General features: G+C 36.7%; 1 protein-coding gene across 31 annotated transcripts in view; it reads right to left on the bottom strand.

Annotated features, from left to right (window-relative positions):
- TTLL5 (tubulin tyrosine ligase like 5) overlaps window positions 1–15,861 on the bottom strand; it is a 144,240-nt gene that overhangs the window by 86,887 nt on the left and 41,492 nt on the right. For 21 of the 31 annotated variants that reach the window (XM_026712010.2, XM_087921977.1, XM_026711975.2 and 18 more), the window contains 7 exons: window positions 13,873–13,914; window positions 10,789–10,902; window positions 9,670–9,761; window positions 9,238–9,300; window positions 4,875–4,913; window positions 1,472–1,626; window positions 880–1,201 (listed from right to left, as the gene is read on the bottom strand). In XM_026712010.2, coding sequence (XP_026567795.1) covers window positions 880–1,201; window positions 1,472–1,626; window positions 4,875–4,913; window positions 9,238–9,300; window positions 9,670–9,761; window positions 10,789–10,902; window positions 13,873–13,914 — 827 coding nt within the window. The remainder of the gene's footprint in view (window positions 1–879; window positions 1,202–1,471; window positions 1,627–4,874; window positions 4,914–9,237; window positions 9,301–9,669; window positions 9,762–10,788; window positions 10,903–13,872; window positions 13,915–15,861) is intronic. The other 10 variants (XM_087921978.1, XM_026712019.2, XM_087921976.1 and 7 more) reach the window with 1 other exon arrangement.

Raw genomic sequence — 15,861 nt, 5'->3', positions numbered from 1 at the left:
TAGGAGTCAAAGGAATGCTATGATCCTAATACAATTAGGTGCCAAACACTCAAGTATTATATTATAAGATTTTTTTAAAGTAGCTGCTTGACAACGGGCACTTAATATCTGCTCAAAAGCCTTCTAGAAATTTACTACCGTTGTTCCAAAAGCTTGCCTACTAAGACAGAATGTGGCAGTATCTCATGAATTCAGTACCAAGTAAGTCCTCTGTCGAAAGAGTAAGGCAGAGCTCAAATGTTCCAATGTTCCATCAAAGGTGCCAGGGCATTTAGTTAGTAATAAAGGATCTCCTGGTCCAGAGCCAGTTTTAGGCTGGAAAGGATACCACTTTCAAGCCTGGAGCTAGCTCTAAACAATCATTAGTAAAATTGTTTACAACGTATCTGTACTTTGTTTCTAAATGTTTGGGGAAACTGTGGGCTTCAATAATTGAACCAATGATGCAAAATAGAATGGATTGGACTTGAATGACTTGGAGAGATTGAGATGGCTTAATTTTTTAAAATATTTAGAACTATTACTAGAGGAGTTTTACGCCTCAAAATGGTGTGAAATTGTGCTATTAATTTTCAATAATAGTGGCTGGAAGAGGTTATGAAGATGGATTTCAGAACCTGTTGATTACCTTTTTCTGCTTTAAGTTCTAAATGGTAGCTTTCAAAGAGGAAAACTGCTATCAAAAACACTGGCAGCCATCCATGCATCTTACACTATTATTTTCTATTATGTTCCGTATTTAGATATTCTAGATGTTCCACCACAACTCAGTTATTTTCTATGTCAACTGCCACATGCCCCAGTGCAACCAGCAATATGATACAAACAGTGAAGGCACTGCAAGTCCTTTAGCCAAATCAATCCCATGAACTCTCTTACCTTAGATTCCTGTTCTCTTGCAGAATCTGTAGCAAATTAAATGGAGGATCAGCATTTTTTGGCACTGGTTCCAGTTTCTCTTGAGGAGGAGGAGGAGGACGAGGCCCTTCATTTACAGCCTTTTCTTCAGGTTCCTTTGGTACTTTGACTTGGTGGGGGGGCTTCACCATCTCTGTCAACTGTGGCTTAAATTTCACGGGCGTATTTCTGAGAGAGCCGACTGTTTCACCTTGGCATATTTCTAGTTCTTCATCTTCTATTTCCTCCTCTTCTTCACATTCTGTTTCTGACTTGAGGATAAAATCAGCTGATTGTGATGTACCTGTCAGAATCAGTATATTTCCAATTCTCAACATTTTAGCAAACTAAATTTGAAAAAAAAAAACACAGACTGATGTATACTACTCAGTGCTTACATCTCTAAATAGGTAGTAATGGATTATGTAACAGCACTAAGTAAGCCAAATGGGAAATCTATATAAACTTTTTTTTTAATTCCACAGATACAAGCATCTACACATGTAAGATATGGTTTTTCTGCATTAAACCTGTATATCCACACAACAGGAAAATAAACAGAACTTGTAGGTACCTGACAATCTTGATAATCTTCCTGGTCTCAGTTTGCCAAAACGTCGCCTTTGTTTTCGAACTTCTAGTGATAATAGTTTCCGCTCATACAAAGCAGCATGAAGCTGAGCATTACAATCCACTATGTCCAGACCCAGTTCAGCAGCAAGAGCTAAACTGCAAAAGAGAGTAACAGAGAAAATCCTTCATGGCTTTTGTACCAACATCCAAAGACAGCTAAATGATCTTCCCAATTGGCCTATATATTTGGGGGGCGGGGGGGGGGATTCAGTACATTATGACTTCTAAAGCCATCAAGCTAGTTTGAACAAAGTTACCTAGCTGTATCTACTTTGTGTGAAAAGTGAGACCTCAGCTTTCCAGAAAAATGAAACAAAATGTATTAAGGATTTGAAAAACAAATCAATGCCTTTAAAAACCAAATGTTATGGTGGCATTCTGCCATCCTCATTAAATCTTATTGGGCTGATAAAACAAACAGAGTGGCAATTTTGTGGGCCTCTGTCAAAATTATCAGTTCCTGGGAAATCCATCCACAATTCATAATGGGGAAGCCAACTTACCTAAAAATACCTACACGAGAATACAATTGAAATAAACTAGAGAAGTTGTGATGGCACAACAGTACTATAGAGGGATGTTACTGAAAACTCGAGTTTGGAGGCATTAATGTGTACATTATGATCAAACATGCAAATAATTGTCTATTATAATCTCTTTCATAATTTTATTATATTCCAGTCTTCACAGTTCACAATTCTTTACAGTAAGATATAAATTTGTATGAGGATTCCAGAAAAAGATTGGCAAGACTTGCCTTCTGTTCTTTTATATTAACAGGACAATAGCTAAGAATTAAGAAATTCTGCTGGAACAACTGAAAAACTGATTTATATACAATGTTCTATAATGTCCCAGTTGGCCTTTTTATGACTATGTGGGATTAAGATCCATAGCAATTAGATTTCTTCCATTATTTCCAGTAGGAAGTAAAGGTTGTATATTTATCCTGGTCAGCCATTTAAGCTCAATATTGCTCTGTGAAATAGGTAAGCCTGAAAAACAATGAATTGCTCAAGAATTGCCTTTTGTTTAAGGAACTCAGAACACTTTATTCAAGGTCATCCTTAATTTTATCTTAACAACAAATGTATAAAGTGGGATGGCTGAGAGAAAAATAATAGTCTAAAATTATTCAGAATATTCCATGGTCTACAAGGGATTTAAATGATCTCCCAGACTAACCCAAGATAGTTTCCTATGTAAGATGGTGGGAGTCATTATGGATTTGGAATCCAAATAAACTAATTTTAGTCTTGATCTATAAACTCTCTGCATCAACATTGTTAAACCCTTCAGAAAATTATTTTTCAAATATCAAAATGGATATGTTCACAAGTCTAGCTTAATATTAATGCCAAATATTAGGCAGAACTGTGCATACAATCCAATACAAAATTAACTAAAAGAAATGCAAATTCAATGAAATATATTAATATTGACACAAATTTGCTGAAGCCTGATCTACTTATTCCTAATTCTACATAGGAAACCCAGGAAATGAACATTACAGAGTGAAGACTAGTCAACTAGTTAACAGTAGCCAAACTCAGCTGTTCGTTTAGCAATTTTTACTGTAGAAATTAAATAGTTGATTAGAAACATGTACGGTAATAATGGATTAAAGTAGCAAAAAGTATCTGAGGTAATTACAACTATTCTACAAATTATCATACTTGTCTTGCCTTAGCCTCATCAGCAGTTATCAATCATTTGTTTACAAAAAGGATCAAATGTTAAACTCAAAGAAGGAGTATTACGTATACTACAAATGGGCACCTTACTCCTTTTATCCAAATGAAAACCAACTCAAAGTATGAATCTGACCTGTTTATTGGAACACATTTTTAATGCTGACAGATAAACAAGTATTTAAGTAGCTTGCAAAAAATAGGCAAGATGAAAACAAAAGTTATATAATTAAGTTATATAATTAATTAATGTATTTAATCATTTTCCTCTGCCACATTTAAAATTGCATTTTGACAGCATCTTTTGGGAAGGTTCTATAGATCAGGGGTCCCCAACCACAGGTCTGTGGACAGGTACTGGTCCATGGATCATTTGGGACTGGGCCGCCTACTTTGCTTCGGCACCATCTTGTTCCGACACATCTCACCGACACGCGGCTACAGGCTACTCAGGTGAGCGGCAGGAAAAGGGAGCTGGGCAGCCACAGACCAGCCGTCTCTCTGTCTGACGGCCTCGGCCGAATCTCTGCCTCCCAGCGCACTTGGTCCTCCGCCCACAAGCTTCCCCGGCCCCTTGCCAAGCGGGTTTTCCACCCCAGCCCAGCAGGGCCTCGCTGCCTTCCTCTCGCCTGGCCGGCCGGGCTCCTTGAGCAACCCGGCTGCCTCATGCCGAGAAGCGCGCTGCCAGGCGGGGGTCATGCGGCACAGGGCAACACGCCACCACCTGGCCCTGGCGAGGGAAAGCAGCGGGCGCTCCCCGGGTGGCGGCCGTCTCTTCATCTGACGGCCTTGGCCGAATCTCTGCCTCCCAGCGTGCTTGGATCCCACTAGAATGGGTGAAGACAAAATATTTGGGCTGTAGATATTTTGGAAGAAGGGGAATGTGTGGGGATGAGTGGGAAAGTGCAGCTATCTGTTTAACATTTTTAAAATGAAGAGCAGTGTTTCTCAATTTTAAGAAGTCCGGAATGCTGTCTGGGTAATTTTGGGAGTTGAAGTCCACATAATCTTAAAATTGCTGGAGTTGAAAACACTGGATAGGCAAAGGGTTTCTTTGCACTTACATATGTTTAGTGCAATCCCTACTTTGTATATATATGACAAATCTTTAAAATGTGTGGACTTGGACTCTCTGAATTCCGCACACACCTTACAATTGTTAAGATTGTGGAAAGCTGAAGACCATATGGGAGATCAAACCCATCCTAAATGTAAAATCTGAATTGCAGATTACTACCTTACAAAACTCTTTTGGAGAAAACATATATGTTGCCAAACATATATTTTTGTTTGATCACGATCAACTGAATCATGATGACTTTATTGGAGTCTAGTCTTGCATTTATACACATTTTTAGTAATCCTCCAACATTGGTTAATTTTGGTGAGTTCATAGTATAACAGTAAATAAAATAAAAAATAATAATAAATAAATAAATAAATAACCTAACCGGTCCTTGAAAAAGTGTTTCTGCATGAAACTGGTCCCTGGTACAAAAAAGGTTGGGGACCACTGCTATAGATCATCTTGAATGTGGCTATGGTCCACAGTTCATCTGTCATTCTTGACAGATAAAAAAATATTCAGGAAGTCCTATTTACAAAATAATGGAGTCCTTTGCATGTCATCAGAAGCTTTATTTCAAGTCTTACCGAGCTCGTCTAGGAACTGGTCCTTTCCTTGAACTCCCTCTATAAAGAAATAGGAGTGATTATATTAGTTATATGACAGGTTTATCTCAAAGCACAATAAATCTATAAAAATAACTGTTAGAAAAACTAAACTGTTTGATAAAAATGGCAGTTTAGGTGAAATTAAAGACAATTAGCACTGTCTCCCTACATCAGAATAATGTCCATGTTGTGCTTTCAAAGACAGCAAATGCAGAAACCAAAAGCTCACTGTTGATTCATGATGAGGCCCCGCCTACTGTTGCAGGGGAATCATAGCAAAAGAGAAGTTCATGTCCTGCCTTTGAGTAACTAAAAAATTTGACAGACCATAAGAAACAAATTACCCATTCTTCCTCTCCAGGATTAATAAATATATCCCTTGCATCTCCACTGTCAATATCCATAATCATTGATAGATTTGCCCTTTATTAATTTGCTGAATAATTTCAATGTGAGCATGCTTCAACTGTCAGTATACAGGTGCAACAGACAGTTTAATATCCTCCAGCAACTATCTTGAGTGTCAAATCTTTACCTGGCAGAAGCATTACGGTAACAAAAAATGGTTTTGGAGCACTGCTTGGTTCCTGACTTACTACTACTGATGATGAAGTGGATGAGTGACAATATTATAAAAATGTTGCATAATAATTCCATATGGTTAACTTATTTTAAAAGACATGATCTACTGGCGTGGGTTTTATCTTAGATTCACAAAACAAATCTATACCATTTATTGTTTGATGTGGTCCTCTGAAGCAACCTTGGTCTGTTAAAGAGGATGAAATGCAAGCATTTGAAACATTTTGAAAACGTTTACTGCAAATATTTTTGTTTGAAATGCCTGACATTCCACCTCATTTCCAAATATATTTTTATAAACAAATAAATCTCACACTCAGTCATTTCTCCCTTTAGGAATATTTTGTTTTCATTAAAAATTAATATTAAATAGCAGCAAGGAGAAAGGATTTATTCCTGGGATCAGTTGAAGAACTACTGATGGATAATCATCCTAAAATATATCCCCCCCACCCACCCCCGCATTCAGCAAACAGCAACTGTAAGACATGGTATTCTCAATGAAGCAATAGCCTTTCATGTGTAATGAAGTGGTGAACATGCAGCTCCATAGAATAGCATACATTGGATAAGGTTGGATTCAATGCCTGACACTTCTAATTAAAAGAATCTTGGACAATGAGAGTTAGAAAAACTATCTACATGAGATTTTGGAAAGTTCCATAATTGAAGAGTAGGTAACACTGAGCTAAATACACAACTAAACATTTTAGTATAAGACAGCTTCCTTTTTCAAAATCCTAAGATGGAGGGTGGATGGGTGGATGGATAGGAGGGAGGGAGGGAGGGAGGGAGGGAAGGAAGGAAGGAAGGAAGGAAATTGTGTAGTCTTTCTAACAACAGACTACCAATTATATAATTATGTCATTATGAATTACATTATTACTATAATGTACTGTAATAATGGTATAAAACAAAAATTGAACTTCTAATCCTACCATATCAGGAATGGGAGATATGGCTCAAAAATTATATCAAAGTAATTTTTAAGAAAAATCATATCTCAAAAGAAATTTTCAGATGGAAATATTCTAATGTATAAATATTCTTAGACATAGAATACTTGGGTACAGCTTAGGAAATCTAGAAATTGTTCAAATATATACTGCATTATATAAACAATTGTATATTTTTATACTTGGTCATTTCCAAATTTTCATATGGAGAAACCTATTTACATATGTCAACTTTTTCCAATCTAGTGCATGGACTACAACTCTTAAGAATGTCCAGCCTGCATAGACAATAGTCTTGTGGGCGAGGAATTCTAAGGAGTTCCTGTAATGGAAGAACACTAGAAGGCTTATATAATAAAACTTCAATTTATAGGGCTTAGGTTTAGCAGTCTCCATATTCAATCTAAAACCAGTTTATGTATGCATGTTGTTTTATTCATGCATAGAATGCCATTCATAATTTTATACATATTACCTAATCAAGGTTACATAAAATGCTACATCAACCATAAATGTAAAAACTGGTCATTAACAAAGCTTCTTAAAAACCTAGTAATTATTGGATAAAATGACAGATCGAATGCAAGTCTGTAAAAATAAAACAAAAATATTTAAAAATTGATAGGTTATCACAAGATGTTACATTGGAATGGTTCTATTTCACTAATGGGATGCGGTGGCTCAGTGGCTAAGATGTCAATCAGAAAGGTTGACAGTTCAGCGGTTCGAATCCCTAGCACTGCGTAATGGAGCTCCCGTTACCTGTCCCAGCTTCTGCCAACCTAGCAGTTTGAAAGCATGTAAAAATGCAAGTAGAAAAATAGGGACCACTTTGGTGGGAAGGTAACAGCGTTCCATGCGCCTTAGGCATTTAGTCATGCCAGCCACATGACCATTGAGACGTCTTCGGACAGTTCTGGCTCTTCGGCTTTGTAACGGAGAAGAGCACCGCCCCCTAGAGCGGGAAATGACTAGCACGTATGTGTGAGGGGAACCTTTACCTTTATCGATTTCACTAAACTGTTTTGAAGTCAGAAGTGACTTCTGACTTCTATAATAGCTGGATTATTTGGTAGCACCTAAATGTTGGCATATAATAAAGAATGCAAATAAAATGCCACTGAACTAAATAAATTAATGGAACAGTAGAAGACATTCAATTAAATGCAGTGGTAAAGTTGTAGAGACATTTGGACAGACAACTGTTGAGAAAAACTGTTGGTAAAGATTTTGTTCTACTTCAGAAAGCCAATTCTTATGTTCTTAGGAATCTCCTGTTCTTATTTGCATATGAATTATTCTATGACTTCCTCAGCTTATACAGTAGTCATCAACAATTTAAATCTTCTTAACTGTCATACAGTTTCAGTGCTTTGTTTATAAGCACTCCTTCTCTATGTTCACTATCATTTATCATATTTTCTAGCACTTTTTACTATTTCAACTTCTTAGATTCAATTTACATAGTTTACCCCGCTGATATAATTTCTGAACCACATGGCACACAGTGAAATCCACATCCTATATCTCAGTTTCATTTTTCTTCAATACCCCCGTTTTTCCCAGGGTACTACCATGACTTTCTTTTGATAACTGCAGTTGCTATACAATGCCAAATATATCATGTTTTAATATTACAGTGTTGTAACTCTTATTGCCTGGAATGGTTTCAAATTCTGGCTGCACTGATATACAGAATGACTAGGATAGACACATATTGCATAACAATGATGCAGAAAAGAAAAATGAAAAGGAACAGAGATTTTTTTTTTTTAGAAAAAAAGCCCTATGGAACTATCTTCACCCCATTACATCAGCCCATCTCACCTAGTCAAGCAGGGAAGCTATATTGCAGATCTCATCAATTAAAGATCAACTAGTGGGGCCCAGGAAGAAAGCTTTCTCTGTTATTCCCTCCACCATGTAGAATATTCTCCCCCTCCCGCAAAACAGCCCCCCCTCCCCCCACTCTCCTGGCCTTACTAACTCTGTGACCTCATAGCATGCAGCCGTGGGACTGGCTAGTGCCCTGAAACCATCCCTTCAACTTTTAATTAAATTTTAATAGTGCTTTATCATCGCCACCATCAAAGCTGACACCAACCAGAGCATAGAAAAACTCAAAGAAGCAGTGCAAGATTGGAAGATGTGGAGAGACCTGGGTCCTAGAATCACCAAGGGTTGGAATGGATGATATCATCATCATCATTATCATCATCATCATCATCATCATCATCATCATCATCCTAGCCTCTTTCTATTCTTTTAAACTTCTATACATACTGTTTTTATATTTTAAAACTTTGTTCTACATGTCCCTCTTTGAGAGAGATGGACAGTCCAAAAAATATGAAAAATAAATAAATAAAAATAAGTACATATCCCTTCACTCAGCATAGCCAAAGGAGCTACTTCTAAAAGAAGAGCTGGCACTGCTGTCTGGGTATAGTGAGTAAGAAAAGAAATTGGGATAAGGGAATTAGTTTTTAGGTTTTTTTTTTTTTTTAAATGATAACCACATAAGGAGATGAATGGTGTGATTAATCACCTATTGAATTTTATTTTTTAAATTTCATTTTTGCCTGTTTCCATATATACCCAATCAAGTGCATACAGCAACACTGATGCTTGCAATTGCAGATTTTTAAAAATCTCCTGCTGAGCATTGTTTTGTGTCTCATGCAACGTTTTAAGAATATGTGCATTCTGAGCTGCGCTTGTATTTTAAAGAACTGCTGCCACCAAATTGCCTCTCCTACAAAAGGAGCCTCACTGTACATGTTGCACTATAACAGCCTTCCTACCTTTCTTGGAAAAGACGAGTAGCCAGCATATAGTTCATTGTTGTCTTGTGTTCCAGAAAAGGCCTAAGAAATCAAGAGTAAGAGAGTTAAAGTTCATCATGAAAAAGAAAAATATCTGAACAGAAGAAAATATCAAAGGTTATTCTAAAAAACAAGGGGAAAAAACTTACATTATAAGTTTGGAAGGAGGAATACCTAAGGATGTCATAGTATCTATAAAGGAAAATATTGATCATACAGAAAGATACAAGATACAATCAGTAGTAAGCTTTTCTTCTACTACAAGGCTGAAGACATGATCTGAAAATGCAGCTTGAAATATGGAAATTGGTAATGAGATCATTGGAAAAAAACAGCTTTTATATCTATTTCTTCCTAAAAGTCTTCTACAAAATCTAAGATAGCAGAATTGATTTCTTAAGTTTTTCTTACCCATAAATATCCCAAGTTAATGGTGTAGGGAATATACGAATGAACCCGCCTCTTCTATCATATTCATCCTTCACTCGGCGCAACACTTTTATCTAAAATCAGAAGGAAGGCTAGAAATCAAAAAATGTTAAGCTCACAAAAGAATCTCATTTCCCAGAAAGCTCTGAAATTCCTCAGCACCTGCCAAAGTATATAAACATAAGCCTTGTAAATAAACCCCCCCTAGTTACAGCACCAATTTTAATGCTTCCAATATACAGATACTTTCTTCTTTTGACATTTGCTGTCCACTGGACTTCCAAAATGTCAATCTGACAAATATATCTAGTTATCGAACACATCAACTAAAAATATTATTCTCCTTTCCCTTTTATAGGCATTTATATGCAAGGACTGAATACAGTATTGCTGAACCCAACAGTCCTGGGCAATTTCTATCTAATTGGTCATATACCACTCACTGATCACACTTGTCAATGACTTCTGGAAGAGATGGAATGCTATGGTGCAATTGTCCTTTTCCTCCTTCATTTCATGGTGGCATTCAATACCAATAATCATGGTATTTCTTCTGGACTGGCTATGGGGATTAAGAGTGAGGGCAGAATGTGGTTCTCTTTTCTCTATACAATATTAAGTTTCAGTATGGCAAGGTTGGTAGGCACTGCAGGTGGATCTCATAGGTCTTGATGCTAAGGGAGTACCTGTCTCCTGCAATTTCTCCCAATGAATGATTGGGATTGGGATTAGAATGATTGTACAAAGTTCACATGGCTAAAGTCCCATCAATTCAACATTTGTTTGATAGGACCCAAGACTTCCTTATTGCAACATCTGCCTTCTGAAAAAGTGCATGTACGCCTGTGCATACAGGTGCAAAATAAGATTTCTAGTCTCCACCCTGGACTTATTTAAACAAGTCTTAACAATTTTCTCATGTTTTGGACTAGAGTGTGTGATGTGCTTCTGTTGGGAAACATTTGTATCCAGACTATGTTTTATTGCTGTCTCTGTACTATCACCATTCTTTTTAATTTGTTATATTGTTTTAAATCTGTTTTTAGATTTGTTTGGTCTTAACAATAGAAATCTGATAATTAAATAAATGATTTGCTTTACCTCTTCCATAGAGAGGCCCAGCATGGAGCCAACATGCCTTCCTGCAACTTTCTCTTTTGCAGAGGGAATAAGGTTTTTCATCTCAGCATCGCTGGCAGAGAGGGGTCGGGAACGCTGTAGGATCACAATAAGAAGTCAGTTTTGGCCTCTTTTTCCCCTCCTGATTTTATTCCAATTATTTAAATAGATTTCAAATGCCAAAAGCACTTGGCTAACAAACAGTAATAAGAACAACTCTTGCCAGGCATCGAAGCCAGGAATTATGAGAAAGTCAGAAGGATCCAAAGGCACAAATGCCAGGTTTCATACTCCTTGCCTCCACACCCCATTTAGAAACCAAAGCCAAACTTTAAATTCTCAGTGTTTGATATACACCCCAAAGCAAGAGCCAGCACTGATGATTTCTGACTCCATAGGCAAAGCATTAAACATATTTCTTGTGACTTTGCCTACAGCCAAAATTCTCAGGTCTCACTTGATTCTGTATTACCAGAATCAATGATTTTGGAGATAATAAATTCCTAAAGAAACACACTTCTAAATAACAAAATGCACAACAAAATATGAATTAAAATGAAAAATCAAATAATAATTACAATAGACAATAAATAGAAGCAATGTCAGCAATGAGCAAGCAGTCTAAGACCCTCCAATAAAGTTGAATGTTCCCAAACTCCCAAGAACTGTCACCAAGAGAGCAAATTTAATTTCTGGTGGAGTGTGGTTCATGATCCAATTTTTTTCTATATTGGAGAAACAGCCCTTTCTGTCCTTAATCATCTCAAAAAATCAGGCATCACCAGCAGCTTCTCTCAGAAGGGTCTCCTGAGGTGGAGACTTAGGTTGGAGCAGCCAATCTTGCAGATTCTTTGGCACCAGCTCATTAAGTCAAGATTAGTACCTTTGATTAACACCCAGATATCTGTTGGTAACCAACACAGAGCATACAAGATAATATAATAATGATAATAACAATACTGGCTGGTTAACATGCAGACCCCTACATTTGAACCAATTGCAGGTTCTGAATGGGTTTCAAAGGCAGTTCCATGTACAGTATTGTACAAATTTAACCAGAGATAATAAGAGTATGAGTAACTACTCAAGTTCAGGAAAATGCAACAACTGGCGCATTAATTAGAGCTAAGCAAAAGTACACATGGCCATGACTTTCCAGCAGGAGTCATGAGTCAAGGACGACTCCCTGTCATAGATCTTATCCCTCAAGGGAAATGTTACCTCATTAAGAATCAACAATGAAATCGACAGAAAACTCTGTAGCTCATCTTACGAGCCCTGTCATAGGCTAATTTATAATCTTCACTAAACATTTTCGTTTCAGAAACATCTTGGAAATATATTTTATTTTGCATTTGCACTAAAGGGATTCACAATACAAAAATAAATCCAAAATACACATAATGTATACAAAATTATCTTATAGATTTTATACAATCCTGCAATCTAACTTGGCTATAATAGCCAAGAAAGTCATGAGAAGACTCTGATAAGTTTGCTTCTTATGTGTCTCCCATTACCCAATGCATTCTTGTGTTTCCAGGAGTCTGTCCATCTTTTCCTCCTGAAATGCATGGAATGTACTGTTTTGTACCTGACATTTCCAACATATTGAGAAAATAGCCATAAGCAACAGAAGTATTTAATATTGTTTTCAGCCACAAACTGCATAGCACACAGACAGGTTCCCAATGTGGCACTTAGCAGTCTCTGTTGCAAGAGTGAGTAGTAGTTTTCCTACACTTAGAAACTGGCAGGAATATCAGCTGCGTTCATTGGAACATTCCTTTTCTTTGCTTAGGAACTGGGGCATAGAAAACACTGCCCAATCCTCAGATTAGAAGAAAGAAAGCAAAAATAACTTGAGTGTTGCAAGTATCTTGAGAAGAACCACTGTTCCAAACTATGTTTCTATTAATGAGGTGCAATTGTCATTCTGATATGAAACAGTTGCCCTTCTTGTTATTTCTTGCTGGTTCTAAAAAGGAGTTATTTCCAGAACTACTAGAAAAAATGCATGTCAGAAATCCAATAAAGAGTAAGATTTAATTATGTAATATGGTATTCTTATTAATCCTTCTGGAAGAGAATTACCAAAGTTTTCAATACTTAATCTATTATCTTTGGGCAAACTATTGTTATCATATAATTTATAATTGTATTTCTTTCTTTTTTGATGTGTAGGACTAATTAACATACAGGAACTTGGCACATTAATTCCAAAGTCCATTTAGTTTAGAACGTCTTCTCATTAATACAACAAACAATATAACCCATGCAGCTAGTTCAAATATGGACTTCTTTTAAAGGAAAAATGAAAGATTATCAACAGTTTTTTTTCCTCTTGGGAAAGACAGGCTTGGATTATTGGATTCCTAGTGTTTTAGTTTTCCTTAGATTCTTGAATGCTTGCTGTGTCCTTTATGTGTATGCCACTGCCACTACAGTACTAAATTAGTCTTCAAGATTATATTTCTTTCCTTATCACCTTCAGCTTTGCGCTGATTTTCTTTTTACACAGGCATTTTTCTGTGTTTCAGGATTGTTGGTAATCTGGCTCATTTTGCAAAATACTAAAGTGGTATAGGTGCTTCTATACTTGTGCACAATCTTGTTTAATCTCAAAACAGGATTTCTCTAGTGTAAATAACAATCTTAGAAGAAATATTAAAAGAGGACAGACAACAGATACATTCCAAGTAGTGAGGGAAACTAACAACAGAACATGAAAAGAAAATGCAGGATATAAAAATCTTACATAGGACTTGTTGCATACAGCATCCATATTCCCATATTTCACAGAATTGTAGAAAATAGGTTCATCTAGAATCTAGAGAATATTTCCAAAGAAATATTTGGAATGTCGTATTTCTATAATTAATCATAGTCTTGGACCTGATGCCATTAGTAATACATTTTTTATTCTTGTCCAATGTCTATTCGCCTCTTTAACACAACTATTTGCATCACTTTAAAGATTACTGCAAACATATTTCTTTAAAAATGCAAAATAAACTGATTAAATTTCTAAATGCTGAATGAAGCAATATAGAGCCCAATATTTACCAATTTGGCATTTGATGATCGAGACTGTGCAGAGACAGGGCGCTATAAAATAAAAAGAATAAAGATTTCATGTTCTCTTTCAAAATTACCAATTGTCTGAAATTAGAGCTTCATTTCTGATGTACATAAAAATGTACCCCATTTTTGCTTCATCCTCCAATTTACATCTTAAATATTTCATTCAAGAAATACAGAACCCACATATACAAAGCATGCAACATCAAATTTAAAGTGCCCCATAGGCTAAAAGGTGAAAGATAGTAAAAGACGAACATTCCTTGGACAAGACCATTTCATGGATGGAATTCCCCCTCCCCCAAAATTACTTTAAGTCAAAGGAATAACAGGGAAAGCAAAATATATGGCTGATAGGTAAGGAGAGAAGAGATCAGGCATTTTGTGCCTGTCTCCTCTTCTGGTTCTTCTTTCATTCCAGACAACCAACTATATTAGTTTGCCCTCTGGGATGTTGACACTATTTTTAAATGTTAGGCTGATAAATGAATAAGACCTTTCTCATCTCTGATTTGACTGTGGATGAAACACTTAGCTTATATAACTGACCATGGCTTGGAGATTTGTGAGATGATTTTTGAACAAAACAGAGGATCAAATACAGTAAGCAGATGCTTACTGAAGTTCCTTTTTTCTTTCCAATCTTCTGTCCATTTTAATACCAATGTACGGTGCTTTTTCTGATGTTGATATATCATCTATTCAGTTACCCAGCAGTCTTCATGTCTAAGGGTGATCCTGGATTGGGCGCCAAGACTTCTAAAATGAGGATTCTAGGGCATTAAAATAGCCATGCCATATACCAAGGTTGGAGTTGCTCAAGGTTTCATGGCAGCAATGTGGCAGGGAACATTTTCAATCCATTTGCATTTTGTTTGTTTGCTTGTTTTCTTATTGGTTACAAGGATTGGAACCTGGAGCTGAAGAATGTATTTTTGTCAGAGTTTGACCATTTCTTGTTGAGATTTAGACTTCAGATCAATATTCATTTCTGCATAGTTGGGGACCCATTAGAAGGTCCATTTGCAAAGGACAACAGATTCCAGAGGATTTTGAAAGTTTTCCTAGTGTTTATCTGGGTTCTTCAAGGTCAGAATCTGGTTGAGGCTATCAAATAAAGAAAAATGACGCAGGCAGTTTTCATAATTGCTGCTGAGCATCCTTTGTCACTGTGCAGGTGCCCTTCAAAAATGTGGTAGGCAGTCACCAGAAGATAATGAAGCGAACTGGGAAACATCTGGAATGCAGGTGGAGGAAAACTTATCCTATATCTCACTGAATGCTAAGAATTCATTATTGAACCTACTCTGTGGTAATGAAGAAGTAATTTTTCTCCTCCTAGATAACTTTGGGGAGAATTTGTCCAAGTTAGGTTTGACTTGAACAGCTGTGCAGTGTTTCCAATTTTACCTGGAGGCTATCTCCAAAAGGTGACACTGGAGGACTTTTGCTCAGTCCCATGGCATTTATATTTATTGGGTTTTGCAGTATTATATTCGATTCCCAGTTGTATTTGGCATACTATAAGGCTGCTGATTGAGGTCATTCTGAAATCTGAAGCAGTATCATCAGTATGCTGACAGCATATAGGCCTCTTTCTTGCTTTTTATAAGTGCCAGGAAAAATAGTGGAAATGCTGACTCAGTGCTTGGAATGGATGAGAGAGAAAGAAAACCCTGAAGCTTCATCTGGAGATGACAGAAGTGCTGGGAATGGATGATGTGCCTGCCCGGGAGGGTTCTGAGATGGATTGCTTTTCTCATAAAGGATCAAGTTTTAGTTGAGAGTGCATCTATATCCATTTTTGCCATTAGATACACAATTGTCCTCTATGGAGTGATGCACCTTATACCAATTTAGGATAGCTATTCTATAATAATACAGGCCTTGGAACTATTCTGTAATGTGGTATTCATGAGGTTTCCTTGAAGATGGTCTAGAAACACCAATTTTTAATAAACAATATTGCAGAAG

The sequence above is a fragment of the Pseudonaja textilis genome, chromosome 1, assembly GCF_049901715.1.
Source record: "Pseudonaja textilis isolate UNSWEBS1 chromosome 1, rPseTex1.2, whole genome shotgun sequence".
NCBI lineage: Eukaryota > Metazoa > Chordata > Lepidosauria > Squamata > Elapidae > Pseudonaja > Pseudonaja textilis.
Note: the sequence above shows the minus strand (reverse complement) of the source record. Positions and strands in the feature narration are given on the sequence as shown.